General features: G+C 36.5%; 1 protein-coding gene across 1 annotated transcript; it reads right to left on the reverse strand.

The window, feature by feature from the left end:
- Window positions 1-2532: 2532 nt before the first annotated feature.
- LOC145106273 (uncharacterized) lies at window positions 2533-4546 on the reverse strand. The gene is made up of 4 exons (XM_079043284.1): window positions 4364-4546; window positions 4144-4288; window positions 3348-3686; window positions 2533-3089 (listed from the first exon to the last, which is right to left on the reverse strand). Exons 1-4 carry the CDS (start codon window positions 4544-4546, stop codon window positions 2533-2535), a joined length of 1224 nt encoding a protein of 407 aa, XP_078899410.1.
- Between the last annotated feature and the right edge of the window lie 12801 nt (window positions 4547-17347).

The raw sequence follows: 17347 nt of genomic DNA on the forward strand, positions 1-17347 counted from the left end.
ACGAACATCTTGTATAATCGGGACTGAAATCGAACAAATGTAGTCCATTTCAACTCAAATCAAGTTCTGGCTTTTACTTAGGCCATACAAATACTTGTTTTAGAGTAATATTCATAGCAAAAACACACAAAATCAAGCCCAAATTGAGCTAATTTTCGGAACCCTAACTAACTAAATCCCTAAATAAAGGCTCACAACAGCCAATTCATACCATAGATGCAGCAATACTCGATTATTAACTATGAAAACACTAAAAAATAATACCTTTTTGTTGGAGAAAGCTTGAAACCGAAAGAAGAAATGGAGATGATTTCGCAGAGAGCTCAACACGGCGAGAATGAGGGGGGAAAAGTAAAAGAACAAAATGACAGATTAGGATAAAAAACCCTAATTTTGACTGCGGGTGAACAGTCACCACTTCGCGATAAATCCTTCACGTCGTGATGTTATTAATCGTTTTGTCGAGTTCTATGAAGCCACCACATGGTGGTGAATTAGAGGTGAAGAAAATAATTTACTTTTGGCAAAGTTTTCATAAAAACTTCCACCCCACATTCATTCCATGCTTGCCCTCTCAATAAAATCCACATAAAAATTCAGAGGAGTGAAAAATCAACAAAATAAAGCAAAATAAGCAAATAAAAAAAAATAAAGCAAATAAGAGAAAAGGGAAAGAAAACGGAAACTCAAAACCATAGGTTGTCTCCTACAAGCACTTCTTTTTTGGGGAGTCATGAGTCGGACTCCTTCCCGCTCTACGTTGATGCGGTTACTGCAAATTTCAAGGTTTCTCCTTCAGTTTCCTCAATTGGCATTCCTTCCTCATAATTCTTTACCCGATGTCCATTAACCTTGAAAGGAGTTCCATCTCTTACAATTAACTCTATAGCCCCATGTGGAAATACTTTTTTCACAATAAATGGTTCGTCCCACCGTGTCTATAATTTCCCAGAAAAAAGCTTCATTCTTGAGTTGAAAAGGAGAACCTTTTTCCCTTCTCGAAAATCTTTACATCCTCTTAACCCTGCATCATGCCATTTCTTCGTTTTGACTTTTTAGATCAAAGAGCTTGTGTATGTTTCATTTCTCAATTCCTCTAGGGCATTCATTTGCACTAGACGATTAGTTCGTAGTTCAACCAACTCAAAATTGCAAGTCTTCAAAGCCCAAAACGCTTTGTGTTCAATCTCTACCGGCAAATGACAAATTTTCCAAAAACCAACCTATATGGTGTAGTACCAATAGGTGTTTTATAGGCGCTACGAAATACCCACAATGCATCATCAAACTTTTCCGACCACTCCTTCTTGTTGCTACCAACCGATCGTTCAAGAATTCTTTTTAATGCCCGATTTGTGACTTCGGTTTGCCCACTTGTTTGCGGATGGTAAGGTGTTGGAAATCTATGATATACACCATATTTTTTTAACACTTTGGCTAGTTGTTCATTTGAAAAGTGAGTTCCCCGATCACTTATTAAAGCCTTTGGTACACCAAAATAATCTCTTTATAAATTTTACCACCACCCGAGCATCATTTGTAGATAAGGCTTGTGCTTCCTCCTATTTTAAAACATAGTCAACTGCCATGTATTTATTCCCTTGAGAAATCAGAAATGGCTCCATAAAACCGATACCTCAAACTTGAAATACTTCACAAACTTGGATGTTATTTTTGGGGCATCTCATTTCAGGATGAAATGTTACCCGATCTTTGGCACGAATCACATTCCTTGACAAATTTGGTGGCATCTTTAAAAATTGTAGGCCAATAGAATCCTGAATCAAATACCTTCTTCGTCGTGTAATGCGCTCCATGATGTCCTCTGGTGGGCCCGTTATGACAATGCTTCAAGATTCCCAAACTTTCCTTCCCGAATATACATCTTCTTATCATTCCATCTACACAGCTTCTGAAGAGATATGGTTCAACCCAAAAGTAGTACTTGATCTCGGAAAATAATTTCTTCTTTTGTTGATGGGTCAATCCTTTTGGAAGATAATCACTAGCCATAATTGGCTATATTAGCATACCATGGCACCTCTCCTACGATTACCATTAGATATTCTTCGGGAAAATCGTCTCTAATCTTGTGTTCTTCTAATTTTTCCATTTCCGGGTTTTCTAGTCTCAAGAGGTGATCGGTCACCACATTTTCCATACCCTTTTTATCCCTTATCTTGATGTCAAATTCTTGCAAAAGTAGCACCCATCAGATCAATCTTGGCTTAGCATCCTGTTTAGCAAAAAGATACTTAAGGGCAGAATGGTCAGTAAAGACAATAGTTTTAGATAAAACTAAGTAAGGAAGAAATTTGTCAAAAGCATAAACCACTACAAGAAGCTCATTTTCTATGGTAGTATAATTATTTTGAGTCGGATTTAGTGTCTTGCTTGCATAATATATAGGTTGAAATACTTATCAACCTTTTGTCCATGGACCACTCCTACCGCAAAATCACTATCATCGCACACAAGCTCAAATAGGAGGTTCCAATTCGGGGTCATCATTATCAGGGTATTGGTTAATTTCTATTTCAATAATTGAAAGGCTTCAAGGCATTTTTTTGAGAAATCTAATGTGGCATCTTTCAAAAGAGGTTGGGTTAAAGGCCTTGTAATTTTTGAGAAATCCTTTATAAATCGGCGGTAAAATCCCACATGGTGTAGAAAACTTCTTACCCCTTTCACGTTTGTTGGAGGTGGTAATTTGGCTATAGTATCAACCTTTGCACGATCCACCTCTATCCTCGATTTGGAGACTTTATGTCCCAAGACAATCCCTTCTTTGACCATAAAATGGCACTTCTCCCAATTTAAGACCAAGTTGGTCTTTTCACATCTTGCAAGCATCAAATCTAGGTTTGATAAGCAATTGTCAAAAGAGGACCCAAAAACTGAAAAATCGTCCATGAAAATTTCCATGAACTTTTCAACCATATCGTGAAAAATAGCCATCATGCATCTTTGGAACGTGGCGAGTGCGTTACATAACCCGAATGGCATCCGACGATAAGCGAAGGTCCCACTTGGGCAAGTGAACATGGTCTTTTCTTGGTCTTGAGGATCAATATAGATTTGAAAGTATCCTGAAAAACCATCTAAAAAGCAGTAATAAAGGTGACCGGACAATCTTTTGAGCATTTGATCAATAAATGGTAAAGGAAAATGGTCCTTGCATGTGTCATCATTTAGCTTGCGATAATCGATGCACGCACGTCAAGCAGTTGATGTTCTTGTTGGAATGAGCTCATTTTCTTCATTTTTTACTACCGTCATGCCTCCTTTTTTAGGTACCACGTGCCCCGGACTCACCCATTGGCTATCTGATATTTAGTAAATGATACCGGCATCCAAGAGTTTGACTACCTCCTTCTTCACTACATCTTGCATATTTAGGTTTAATCTCCTTTGGCATTGCACCACTGGTTTTTCTCCCTCTTTTAAATTGATTTTATGTGAACAATATGAGGGACTAATGCCTTTGATGTCGGTGATCTTCCATGCGACGATATTATTTTGTTTCTTGAGTACTTCTACTAGGCTTTCCTTTTCATGTTGTGTAAGATCAGCTGCTATGATGACTGGCTTTTGTTCATTTTCTTCCAAGAATGCATACTCCAGATGTCCGGGTAAAGCTTTCAACTTGATTTTTGGTTTTTGTTCAGTAACCACGATGTGGGCATCTTTGTAGTTGTAATTAATCGAGTTTATAAAATGAAATCAGAATATAGAAAGAATTATGAACACACGATGTAAATATGATCTGGTTGGCTCGATTACGCTTTTGCAAGATACAGAGAAAAATAGAGTATAGGTCGTAGACTCTCAAAAGACTACTCTAACTCTAGTATCCATCCCCTATTTATAGGGAATACAAAAGCATACAAAAAATACATAAGGGACTAAGCGTTACAGTTTCGAAACTAACAATGCCCCTATTCAAAACATACAAACTAGTCTTCGATACTAAGTCATGACCCGGAATGCTTCAACACCTCACAACCAATTTCGACCCCTACATTCCCCCCCCCCTTTGTGAGCAGTGTCGAACCTAATTCATCAGCATCTGTACTGCTTGATGTATTACTCTCTTTACCTCAACATACCAATTGATAGTCTTTTGAATTTCTGCTTTATCACCATCGTTGTTTTTCTTGCAGCTATTCATGTAAACAAGTAAATTTATATATTGAGAACTCGTATACTTTTCCACATCACAAACTTGGAAAAGATACTTGATGTTTCTTCCTTTCTTGTTTTTCCCAATAAAAACTATTCCGAGAGGCTTCAAACAGATTTCACCATCTTCATAGTTTTTCAAACTTCATGTTCCTTTTAACATTGATATAGGCACAGACACCTGTTTTCCCACTGCTAAAGCCAATTCGACATTAGTCATTGTAAGAAAATGAAAGTAATTTTCATTGAATAGCTTTATGTATGCATGCCCAATTAAGAAGTCTTCTTTGGTTGTCATTTGAAGCTTCGAAACATCAACTCCCTTCAATATCCTTGCTACACTGATAGGATCGTGAAGATTCATCAATGGGAGTCTGCAACCGAGAAGTCGAATGCGACATTGTTTGCTCGGACTGCATGAAAATGAAAATTCTGCAACACTCCTTCGAATAAGACGTCCTTGGAAATATTGAGGACTCTTACTATTTTCACCAGAGTCAACCTTCCTCTTCTTTCTTTCCAAGGATAGCATGGAATCGAAGCTTTAACCTCAAGAATTCTTCTTTGTCTTAAAATTTGTCTAGCAATCTGATATTGATTAGACTTGAACATCATTTCGTTAACAGGGAAGGCTAACTGATTGAAGTTAGAGTTTTCAGTAGAATAACTCTTCTTGGGAATCTTTTGGAAATCATGCATTTCCCCATATAACACTGTAGCTTCAATAGTTTCATAGTTGTAATGTTTCATAGCATCACCCTTTTCCAGACCAGGAGGGTCACCTTGCCTTTGACAAAGAATGCTTTGAATTTGTATTTGCCTTTCCGTTTCTTTTTCTAAGGCAACCTTCTTCTCCTCGGCAGTTGGTTCAACACTAATACCCTTTTCTTTGCCTTTATCATCTTCAGTTGATTGAGGTGGATTCGATGAACTTGATTCCTCAATGACAACTCCTTTCGTTACATGCCTCGTTGTAACCGTAGTGGAAACAGTTGAAGATGAAGTCTTGGGAAACAGAGTAGGAATTTGAGCAGACATTACTCTTCTAACAACCTTCGCATCACTTCCATCTTTTGATGAACCACTTCCCTCCATACCAACTTTCGACCCCATACCAACACACACACCTCCTTATCCCCCTTGCACCCCTGTGCGAATAGGCGGGGCATCAGATTAATCAACTTCGTAAGTGGAGCTAATTCAGCTTGAAGAGTAGACTCCAACGAACGAAACTTCTGAGTTAAGAAATCTAGAGTCAGCAATGAAGATGAAGATGATCCAAGATTCGAAACAGACTCCTTGAGATTATTCAAGAGTTATTTCAACAATGCAACTTCTTGAGCATCAGACTCAGCCGTCGAATCAAATTTTAGAAGTAAAGAATTATACCACTTAACCACATTTGTGACAGAATCAGCAATGATATCCACCTTGGTGTGAAGAGATGCATAATTTTGATCAAGAGTTACAACTTCCTTTTCCATGTCAGAACGAAGTTCCTCAATCTTCAGGTTCACATCCTCACAAACCTTTTTGACATCTTGAACAAACAAAATGTGTCGTTCTTTTGCAACTGCTTTCAACTCCTTAAGTTCGTGATTGAAAGAAGCAGTGTGAGCCTTCACTTGCAACTCATTGTTTCTGTCCATTTGATCCATTGTATTGTTCAAACGGAGCTCTTGTGCCTTAAGCATCACATCTACATGGATCCCAGAGACATGATTTCTACTCCCAGCATCAGCTTGAAGTTGTAACAACGAATTGAGATTCCTGTTAAGATTTTTGAATTTCTTACCAGACATAAGCATATGATCTGGTATATTCTCTTCTTCTGGATCAAACTGAATGTCAGCAAAAGAGACCATCTCATCATCTCCTTCAGTGATATCTTCTTGGACTAATTTATGGCCATCAGTGGATTGAGAAAGAAATAACGAAGTAATGGGTTGTTCCAGAATGGTTTGAAAAGTTGGTGATGTAGTAGATTGAGGTAATGTTGAAGAAATGGGAGTATGAAATGGTGGTAGAGAAGTAGTGGTATCAATAGTAGATGTGTCGAAAGTAGATGAAGTAAGAATGGTAGAAGTACCTTGAGCTTCGTTATTCAACACCCCATCACCCTTGTTGACATTTACGTCCATATCATATATGTTCACAGGGATGCTTGAAGTTCAAACCTCCTCTGAAACTTATTCGACAGTCGAAACTTCGGGTGGTATGACTGTAGTCTGCTCAGGGGCGGATACTTGCGAAGGATCACATTGATTGGCGGTTGTGTCCACATGAAATGTTTCCACATTGCCACCAGAATGTCCAGTCTCCTCGAAATTCGACTTGAGTGGAGAGCCCCTCGACGGTGATGGAAAGCCCATATAATTTTAACGAATGGGAGTCTGAGAGTTGCCACTGTCTTCGGAGGAAGTCTCAACAACCACTTCGTCCAACGCATCTTGAATACACTTTTTCTTCTTTTAAATACTCTTGATCATATCTCTTGCCCTTCGCTTTTTGGATGCTGGAGAAACTAGAGCAGGAATCTTGACTCCTTTGCGGGAGAGTTGAGGTTTTCGAATTCGTTTTGTACCAGAAACCCCTGTTGGTGAGGACAAGGACATTCCAGTAGTTGCTTCTTCGATAATAGGCTTCTAAGGAGAGTGTCCAGGCCTATGAGCCATTTTCTTTAGACATTGAGAACCCCAGACTTCGAAGGCACAACCTCCTTCTCATATTCTTGAACAACCTTCTCTTGAACAGGTTTCTTTGTTTCCTTCTCGGTAACAATATTTTTAGGAGAAGTTTCAGGCTTCGATGGACTAGCCTCGGTAACCTTCTTCGAAGATTTACCCTTTTTCACATTAACCCCCTTTGCCAATAACACCCCAGTTTAAATTGAGGGATTGATAGTGTGAAGATAAGCAAGAAGAACAGGGTTAGCCATATCTGATAGGTTTTGAGCATTACAACATTCCTATGGTGCACATTCAAACCTAATTGCTTTGGATCTAGGTTTTTCTCAAGTTATTATTGGAATAGTGTCTAAGCCCGTAACTATATTTGGTAAGTACTCGACCCGGTTGTGCATGGTCCTTTTGGGTTGCCTTCACCAAAGCAACTTGACAAGGTGATTTATGAATAGAGAGGTTAATGTGGTTTATTAATATATTATATGAATAATATATTAATAGAGAAATCATATGATTAAACTAATATTAGACAATAATTAATTAAGAAATTAATTCTGTGGCTAAAAGACATTAATTTAATGTCAGGGACTTAAACTGTCAAATGTGTGATAGTTGAGTATTGGGCTGAGGAGCCTCTTGGAATAAGCATGGACGAAATTAGGAGGAGTTCATCCATAATTTCGGCCATAAGGCCTTATTCTAGAAGCCTCCTTGGATTTCTTAAGGCTTAAGCTGTCCATTAGGGTTTAGACTGAAACCCTAGCTGCTCCATTATAAATAGGACCCTATGGCTTGCAATTTTCGGCCATTGGAACCCTAAGGAGATCATAGTCGAAATTGATAGCCTCCAACCTCTCTCTAAATCATCTTCTTGCTTTGTGGTGTTTGTGATCCATTAGAGGAGTGACATTTGTGACTCTAAACTCCAAGACAAGAAGAATCAAGCAATCAACAAGAGGTAATCATCTAGATCTGATTTATCATGTTAATTTCGAATTATGTAACCTAGATTTAGCATTAGAAAGTCTTGGATGAATAGCATGTACAATAGAGAAGCCTAGATCCAAGCATTAGGGTTTGCATGAGCACATAGGATGTTCTTTTGGCTTAAACCGATCAGTGGTATCAAAGCCTTGATTGGCTTCTAATGTATTTGATGCATTGTATTTCATTCTTGCTTGAAAATTGAATTTTTGGGTGATCTTCCTGGCGAACTAGGCGAGTCCCAATGTGGACTCGACGAGTAGGATGAACTCGACGAGTCCATAAGGGGACTCGGCGAGTCGGAGCGTCAGACACAGGGATTTTCGTGATTTCTTGCTGTTTTGCTTAAGGATAATTGCCTAAATCGTTTTTGACAATTAAAATTCGAATTTTAATGCTGTTATATGATTATCCTTACCAAAACAAAAGATAATTACCAATTGTTTGAATAATAAATTCCTTATTTGATAATATTTGATTATTTAAATTAATTGTTGAATTATCTTATAAATAAAGATGATTAGGTCAAATTTAGATAATCATTAGATTAATTGTTTAATTTAAATTATTTGCTATTTGATCCTTTATGTTTTGAAAAGTTCAAAACTTGTCCTCAAGTTTTGAAATTTAAATTTTATAATTAAAAGTTTAATTTGAACTAATTAAATTTCAAACCCTAGAATTTTACAAGCTTAAATTCAACCTTATACTTTATAATATTATATGATTAAGATATATATATATATATATATATATATATATATATATATATATATATATATATATATATATATATATATATATATATATATATATATATATATATATGTATGTATGTATGTATAACTTAAAATGCTAGTCTTACCGTTAGTAGGCCTCATTCACGAAGCCGATCTATAAGGGGGTATAAGGTTATGGCCTATAAAATGGCAGTTTAATGGGTGTCCACTCTCACCCACCGCTTCCTTGATTGGTGGAGGGTCGTTAGCCGAACGGGTAGGATAGGGAAACCCCTTTCCTCATTAATAAGTATAATGATTTATAAAGGTAACTAAATGTTTTTCAAAAAATTCCCAATCTTAGTTACTTTAGGCGAAAGTGAAATAGATGCAATTCCATGAAATTACACTTTGTACCCTTGCTAAGACGTTAGTGGAGAGTGTATGGTTATCCGGCACACTAACTGGGTTCTAAGCAAAGGTGGCAAAGGGTGACTCGATGTTTGTCATAGTTCGATGGAGCGTGTGTGGTTAACCGGCATGTCGAATAGGTGACTGTAACATTAGGGGCACCATGTACATTTGCGTGGTTATTCATAACCGCTTTGTGGTCCTCAGCATCCCAGTCACAAACTAGAGGGACATATCGAGATTTAAACATGCCATTGAAAATTTCAATGAATCTCAAAGGATCTAGGAATTTTCAATACATTTAAAACTTAATCTATTTTTCGTTTTTCATGGTGGAGAATTAGTGAATCGTTATTCATTTACCTTCAAATTATTTGCATGTTAGATTACGACATCCCTCTTCTAATTTGTAAATAATGTTCTCACTCATAAACTTGTGTGGGAGGATAATCTTCGACGGAAACAATTTCAACGATTGGATCCGCAACATTAGGATGGTTACCCGCTACGAGGACAAGGAGTATGTCCTTGACAAGGAGCAAAGGAGATAAACCTCGAAACTGCTACTCCCGAGGAAATTGCTGCCTACGAAACTCATGAGCGTGATGCTACGAAAGTACACTACATCATGATCGCTACCATGACCGTAGAACTCCAAAAGTCCTATGAGGACTTCTATCCATATGAGATGCATCAAGACTTGATGGATAGGTACCATCAAAGTGCGAGGCAAGAGAGGTACGAGATCATCACTTCGATGATCACGACGAAGATGAGAGACGGAGAGTCTGTCACTGCTCATCTTCAAAAGATGCAAAGGTATGTCGACTGCCTGCAGAATTTGAATGTCGACTTCAATGAGGATCTGGCAATTGATATCATCCTTATCTCACCGCCTCCCTGCTACAACCATTTCCGAATGACCTACCACATGAATAAGGAAGAGTTCACTTTGAGCAAGCTTGAAGGCTTGCTAAGGACTGCTGAGAGCAATCTCAAAGATAAGTCTGTTGCATCGACTCCTACTCCCGCTGCTGCCCCTGTCTTGGCAATAGGACAAGGGAAGGGTAAGAAGAGGAAGACTCCCTCAAAGGGCAACCACAAGGGAAATTACCAAAATGGTACCTCTTCTAGTGGAACCAATGTTGGTTCTGCTAAACCCAAATCTAACCCTAAGGAGGCAGAGTGCCACCACTCCCACAAGATAGGGCAGTGGAAGAGAAGCTGCCCAGAATATCTGCAAGCTATCAAGGATGGGAAGATCAAGCCGTCCTTCGCAGGTATTTACACTGTTAAATCTAATGGTTCATCGCATGCTATTTTGTAAGGGTCGAATTGTTGTAACTAGTCGAAATATATTTGTCTCTTCGAATGTTTTGTAATGTATTTTACTAAGGCGCTTTTATTCGAAGCTTAAGTGTCTATGCCTTAGTATATTTTTTGTATGCTTTCGTTTCCCTATAAATAGGGTTATTTTACTAGAGTTAGATAAGAGTTTTTATAGACCTGTCTATTGTACTCTGTAAACATACGAAAGCGTAATAAAGCTGAAACAAGATCATATTTACATCCAGTGTTCAATCTCATATTCTTACTTGAATTCATACTCTGATTAATTCGATACTCGGTTCTTTGATTCATCAATTGGTATCAGAGCAGGAATCACATCTGTGATCTGATTTTCATCCATTCAAAAAGTTTTTGAATCAAATTTTTGGTTCGAAAGATTCCACACTTTTTGATCGTGAAAATTTTGTCTAGATCTTAGTCTGTGATTTGATTCTGCATTTGAATTGTTGAATCGAGTGTTCTTCTAGCAATTCCGATTTGATTCAACTAGCTTGATTTCAAATTTCCAAATCTTCTTAACAATTTTCAAAATCAATTTCCATACAACAATGGCGAGTTTCAATCTCAATTCGATGACCTTGTTTTCTCATATGTTAGGTTCATCAACCAAAATTCCAATGCTAATTCCTGAATATTATGATCAGTGGGCTGATCGTATGCAGGATTATCTGAATGGTCTGGATGAAGAATTATGGTCATGTATCACTGGAAATGTCAATGTTCCAGTGAATGTTCAACCAATTGGATCATCTTCTACAAATTCTGGAGTTGATAATCAATCTGATCGTCTGAAGAAATTGAAGAAGAGGTGTATGAGAGAACTGCGAGGAGCTTTACCTCCAGTTGTGTACAACTACATAAGGAGTTGTACAACTGCAAAGGAAATCTGGAATAGTCTGAAAGATAAGTTTCAAGGAAGTGAGAAGACGAAAATCAATTCAGTCAAACAGTGCTTGGTTGAGCTAAAAGACTTCAGACAAAAAGAAGGTGAAACAATCGAAGTTTACTATGATCGACTGAACGAATTAATCTATCGTTGTAATCGCTATGGAATTACCAGGACGTCAATGGAATTCAATCTCATCTTTGTGATGGGTCTTCGAAAAGAATGGAGAAGTGTTAGTATGATGGTGAAGAATCAGCAAAGTTTTGATACATCAACTCTCAATGATGTGTACAATCAGTTGAAAATACACGAAACAGAAGTAAATGAAATTGCTGAAGAGACGAAGCAAAGTTTGGGAGGTCCATTGGCACTTGTGTCAAAAATATCTAAGAAAGAAGCAGAAAATGGTGATTCTGAGGAAGAAGAAGGATTCATCATGAATTCGGATGATGAGGCAATAGCTTTTTACTCGAATAATCGTGTTAAGAAGTTTTTCAAAAAGCCGTTCAATCCGAAAACTAAGCTTGCTGAGGTAATAGGAAGTGATGTGAGTAAAACTACTGATGAGGAGAAAAAGAAAGTTGAGAAGAAAGATTCGAAAGTGTCTGAAGGAAAGATTGAGAAAAAGCTGAAAGGTGATGCTGGAATAGATTGTCATTATTGCAACGGTGCAAATCATCTTGCGAATGACTGTATGCTTCGAAAGAAGGATGAGAGGAAGAATAAAGTCAAGGATGAGGCGTATTATGCAGAGAGGCTAGAGGATTTTCGTGCGAAAGCCAAAAATTTGTCATTGGTTGCAAAGGGTGAACATGAGGATGAAGATGGAACTTATCAAATTTGGTCATCAGGATCAGATGATGAAGAAATGCAAAATCCGACACATGGAGCGTTGTATGCGAAAATGGAGGAGGACTCGGATGATGAGGAATTCGAAGTGAGAGGACGATGCTTCGTATCCAAAGCGGCTGACAAATCTCCAATGACAACAAAGGTACGTAAAATTCTCGAATCTTTTAATATTCCCACACATGCTTATGATTCTGAACTAATATCTTTTGATGAGACGGTTACTTATTTTGATTCAATTGTTGTGTCTGCTAGCAATGAGGCCAATAAATTGTCCAAGGAGTTGTTAGAGACCAAAAAGAGATTAGACTTGAAAATAAGCAAAATTGAATGTTTGGAATTACAAATAAGTGATAGGGATACTTTAACGAGTGAAGTCAAACTTTTATTAGCACAAAGAAACATTTATTGTAATTCTGCTAAAAGACTTTATGGCAAATTAACTGATTTACATCATTCATGTGACATAAGTAAAGAGCAACATAGAAAATTACTACCTTTTCTAGCATTCGAAAGAGTTAAGGTAGATAATATTTCGTATGATTGTGAGCAAATAATAGCTGATTTTGACAAAGTTCCTGATGATAGATATAAATATGGAATTGTCAAATTGATGAATGTCTTGATGCGAATGAATTAGTTAACATAGTGAATGATACTTTGACTAAATCTGAACAAATTCAAATTTTGAAAAAGACTGAGAATTCAACATCTGATTCTCAATCTAATTTTGCTGATATTGAAGATAATTCTGACAATATTAGTGAAATTAGTGAACTTGAAGATGTTGATTGTTCTCAGTTGTCTGTTGTTAATGATGCATCAACATCTAAAGGGAAAGAAAAATTTCAGGATTTGATGGTTGAAAATGAAACTGATATACCCTCAAGTTTGAATGTTTGTGATATGAACTTTGTGGATCTCAAAGACAGTCAAACTGATGATAGTGATGATGAAGATGATGAGAAAATTTTAGAAGGAAAAGAAATCTTCAAAGGAAGAAGAAATTCCTTGAATAGTGGTTGATCAAGTGTATGGTGATACACAAAAGTTCGAAAAAGTAATGAATGAAAAAGGTGAACACTATCTTGAAACGAATACAGTGGTTTATCCAAATTTCAAATGTACAGATGATGTCATTTTTCCATATCAAGTTTTCGTAACTACTGGAAATGTTGAAAATATCAAACCAGAATTAAAGAAGTTAGTTGAGGAGGATAATTCAAAAACAACTGATGAAGGTTTTTTCGCAAATCAAAGCACAGTTGAAAACAACTTAACAAAGAATTCGTATGTGTTTCAACGTCAAAAACCACAAAGAAAATGGGTTGAAAAATCAAAAATTGAAAAAGAGAATTCAAAACAAGTTGTAAAGGAAAGTGAAAAAGTTGTCAAACTAAACTCTAAGGAATTTAAAGATCAAATTGACAAATTTTCGAAAGAAAACAACATTTCAAAAAGACAAGCAAGAAAGAAAATATTTTGGCAAAATGTTGAGACTCAAAAGATGTCTGAATTACAATCACCCAAAAATGTTTTCAAAGCTAAAAATTCCTCTTTTTCAACAAAACCTCAACATTCATCTCAATCAAATCATTCAAGGTCTGAAGTGAATAAACAACTAAGGTTTTCGAAAGTTTCACAACCTAACAATTCAAGAACATTTTCAAATAAATCAAATCAAAATCAAAAATTCTTACAACGTCAAAATTTTAAATCAAAAGTTGATACATCGTATGCTCAATCTTTTCTAACAAATCCAAAAGTTGATTTTGTTCCTCAAAAGCCAAATTTTCCTAATCATACGAAGAAAGAACATATGAAACCTTCACGGGGAAAAGGAATGACTTTAAGGAAGAACATTGATCATTGGCTTGAAAGTAAAGGAAAGATGTATCAGTCGAATACATTTTCAAAAGAGCAAATTCACGAAGCATATGAGAAATATGTGAATACTTCATCAAATGGCAGTTCATCTTCTAAGGATTCGAACATTTCAGTCAAAGCTTGAAAACCAGTAATAAAAGCAAAAAATGTTCATTCAGAAACTGAGAATTCAACGGGTAAAGTCAGCGAACATTCGAAACCATCAACAAATTATGTTTCGGTTCCTTTAAATGAAGATGTAAACTTAATTGATAGTCTCAAAACCAAAGTTTATGATTGGGTTAAAAGTTCTTCATTACATTCGAAATTGAAATCTAATTTCCAAGGACCCAAAAAGCCTTGGGTACCTAAAATTTTCCACTTATTGTAGGTAATATGTGACGAGCAATATGATAACAAGTGGTACATTGATAGTGGTTGCTCTCGTCACATGACTGGGAAGAAGGAAAATTTACGTGATTTTCGAAGTCTCAAAAGTGCTGGAGTAGTGAAGTTTGGGAACAATCAAAAATGTCAAGTCAAAGGATATGGGAAGATCACGAATGGACAATTCACAGTGGATCGTGTTGCATATGTTGAAGGTCTTCAACATAACTTGATAAGTGTTTCTCAACTTGTTGTGGGCACTGGCAATCAAGTTCTTTTTAACGAAGAAGGAAGTGTTATTTCGAATGTCAACACAAAAGAAGTGTTACTGAAATCCAAAAGGAAAGGTGATATGTTCACTTTGGATATCAATCCGATAGTAGGGAAACCAACTATATGTCTTCTTTCGAAAGCAACAATAGACTTAAGTTGGCTATGACATCGAAGACTTTCTCATCTCAATTTTCGAAACATTAATAAACTTGTGGTACAAGATCTGGTAAGAGGTTTACCTGTACTTAAATTTGACAATGATTCTTTATGTGCAGCTTGTGAAGTTGGCAAGCAACATAAACAAGGTCATCCAATTACGATAGATTCGAAAATTGTTGCACCTTTGGAACTCTTACATATTGATTTGTGTGGTCCTTCAACTGTTTCGACTCTCAACAAGAAAAGGTACATTCTAGTTATTGTTGATGACTTTTTCAGATTTACGTGGGTTTATTTTCTCAGGCTTAAATCCGAAGTTGCACAAATCATGATTGACTTTATCAAAAAGATGGAAACAACATTGAAGAAGATTGTTCGGAAAATTAAGAGTGATCATGGAACTGAATTTAAGAACAATGTTCTTGATTCATTTTTGGTGGACAAAGGAATTTCGCATAACTTTTCATCTCCATACACACCACAACAAAATGGTGTTGTTGAACGAAGAAATAGGTCTCTATGCGAAGCGGCAATGACTATGTTGGTATATGCGAATCTTCCACAATACCTTTGGGCTGAAGCAGTATCAACCGCATGTTTCACTCAAAACAGATCTTTCATTCATCGTCATTTTAACATTACTCCATATGAAATTCTCAACAATCGAAAACCTAACGTTAAATTTTTTCATGTTTTCGGATGCAGGTGCTTCATTATGAATCTCAAGGATAATCTTACGAAATTTCAAGCAAAAGCAGATGAAGGGATTTTCTTGGGATATTCGTATAATTCAGTCACATATCGAGTGTTGAATAAAAGAACACGAAAAGTTGAAGAAACTTTTAATCTTACATTTGATGATCATTACAATAAACAAACTACCTCACAGTTTGAAAATCATCCTATTTTGAAAGACATACAAGATGAATTTGAATCCTTACAAACATTAGATATTGATTATGATTTAATTTTTGGAATTTCAGATCATGCTGTTGATGCTGAAATAAAAGCAAACGATAATCATCTCTCTGAACTAACGAAGCTTACTGATGATTCAACATCCAATTCTCCAGAGAAAGGCGAAAGTATGCAAACCAATCCAGTGGAGGGGGAGCAATTGGATTCGAATACTCTAGTTGGGGAAGAGCATTCTTTCGAGGGGGAGAATGGAAGATTGAATGCTGATGTTGAGGGGGAGCATTTAGAAAACATTGAGAATAATAATGATTTTGATGATGTTTGTTCGATTGTAGGATCAGAGAATGATGATATGTACGAAGATGCACCGTTGGAATTTGATCCAGCATATCCACCAATGGAAAAGTGGACAAGAGATCATCCGAAGGATCAAGTAATTGGGAATCCACAAGAGTGAGTTTTAACAAGAGCTCAAATTCGTGCAAAGAATGAGGTATTGAATACTCATCAAGAATTTTGCATGTTCAATGTTTTCATCTCTAAAATTGAACCAAAAACAGTTAAGAATGCAATGGAACACTCAGATTGGGTTGTTGCAATGCAATCTGAATTGTCTGAATTTGAACGAAACAAGGTTTGGAGATTAATTCCTAAACCTGAAAATGTTTCAATTGTTGGGTTAAAATGGATTTTCAAAAATAAAACCGACAAAGATGGAAACATTGTTCGAAACAAATCCAGACTTGTTGTTAAAGGATATTCACAACAAGAAGGAATCGACTATGAAGAAACTTTTGCCCCTGTCGCAAGACTGGAGGCTGTTCGTATATTTCTGGCTTATGCAGCTCACAAAGATTTTGATGTTTATCAAATGGACGTGAAGTGTGCATTTCTAAATGGAGAGCTTGAAGAAACTGTTTACGTGGAACAACCCCTAGGTTTTATTAACGAAGAATTTCCAAATCATGTTTATATTTTAGATAAGGCAGTTTATGGTTTGAAACAAGCACAACGAGCATGGTATGCAACACTTACTTCATTTTTGAAACAATCTAAATTTAAACAAGGATCTGTTGTTCCCACATTATTTCGAAAGAAAGTTGGGAATCATCTAATGCTTGTTCAAATTTATGTTGATGATATTATTTTTGGCTCAACTGACCCTGCCTTGTCTAGAGAATTCGAAGATCTGATGAAAAGCAAGTTTGAAATGAGCATGATTGGAAAAATCAATAATTTTCTTGGACTGAATATTCGTCAAAACAGAGAAGGGATTTTTATTAATCAGGAAAAATATACGAAAAATCTGCTAGAGAAGTTTGGATTGACGAATAGCACAAAGTTACGAGTTCCTATGGCAACTGGCATAAAATTGACACCTTCGTTAGATAAACCTGCAGTTGACCTAACTCTGTACAGGAGCATGATTGGTTCATTACTTTATCTTACTGCAAGTAGACCTGATATCATGTTTTCTGTGTGTAATTGTGCTAGGTATCAGTCAAATCCACGAGAACCACATCTCACTGCTGTGAAGAATATATTTCGTTATCTTAAAGGAACAATTTCGTTAGGATTGTGGTATCCTTCGAACAATGGGTTCTTTGTACAAGCATATTCGGATGCAGACTTGGGTGGTTGTAATCTTGATAGGAAAAGCACAAGTGGTGGATGTCAAT

This window comes from Lactuca virosa, chromosome 4, assembly GCF_052849685.1.
Source record: "Lactuca virosa cultivar CGN04683 chromosome 4, Lactuca_virosa_CGN04683_v6, whole genome shotgun sequence".
In the NCBI taxonomy this organism is placed as follows: domain Eukaryota; kingdom Viridiplantae; phylum Streptophyta; class Magnoliopsida; order Asterales; family Asteraceae; genus Lactuca; species Lactuca virosa.

Excerpts from the sequence above, each read along its gene's own strand:
- LOC145106273 (XM_079043284.1), bottom strand. The coding sequence starts at position 4,546 with ATGAATCTTCACGATCCTATCAGTGTAGCAAGGATATTGAAGGGAGTT. Across the intron at positions 4,289-4,363 it reads CTTTAGCAGTGGGAAAACAG|CCTCTCGGAATAGTTTTTAT; the intron begins GTGTCTGTGCCT and ends ATCTGTTTGAAG. Across the intron at positions 3,090-3,347 it reads AGTCAAACTCTTGGATGCCG|GATACTTTCAAATCTATATT; the intron begins GTATCATTTACT and ends ATGGTTTTTCAG.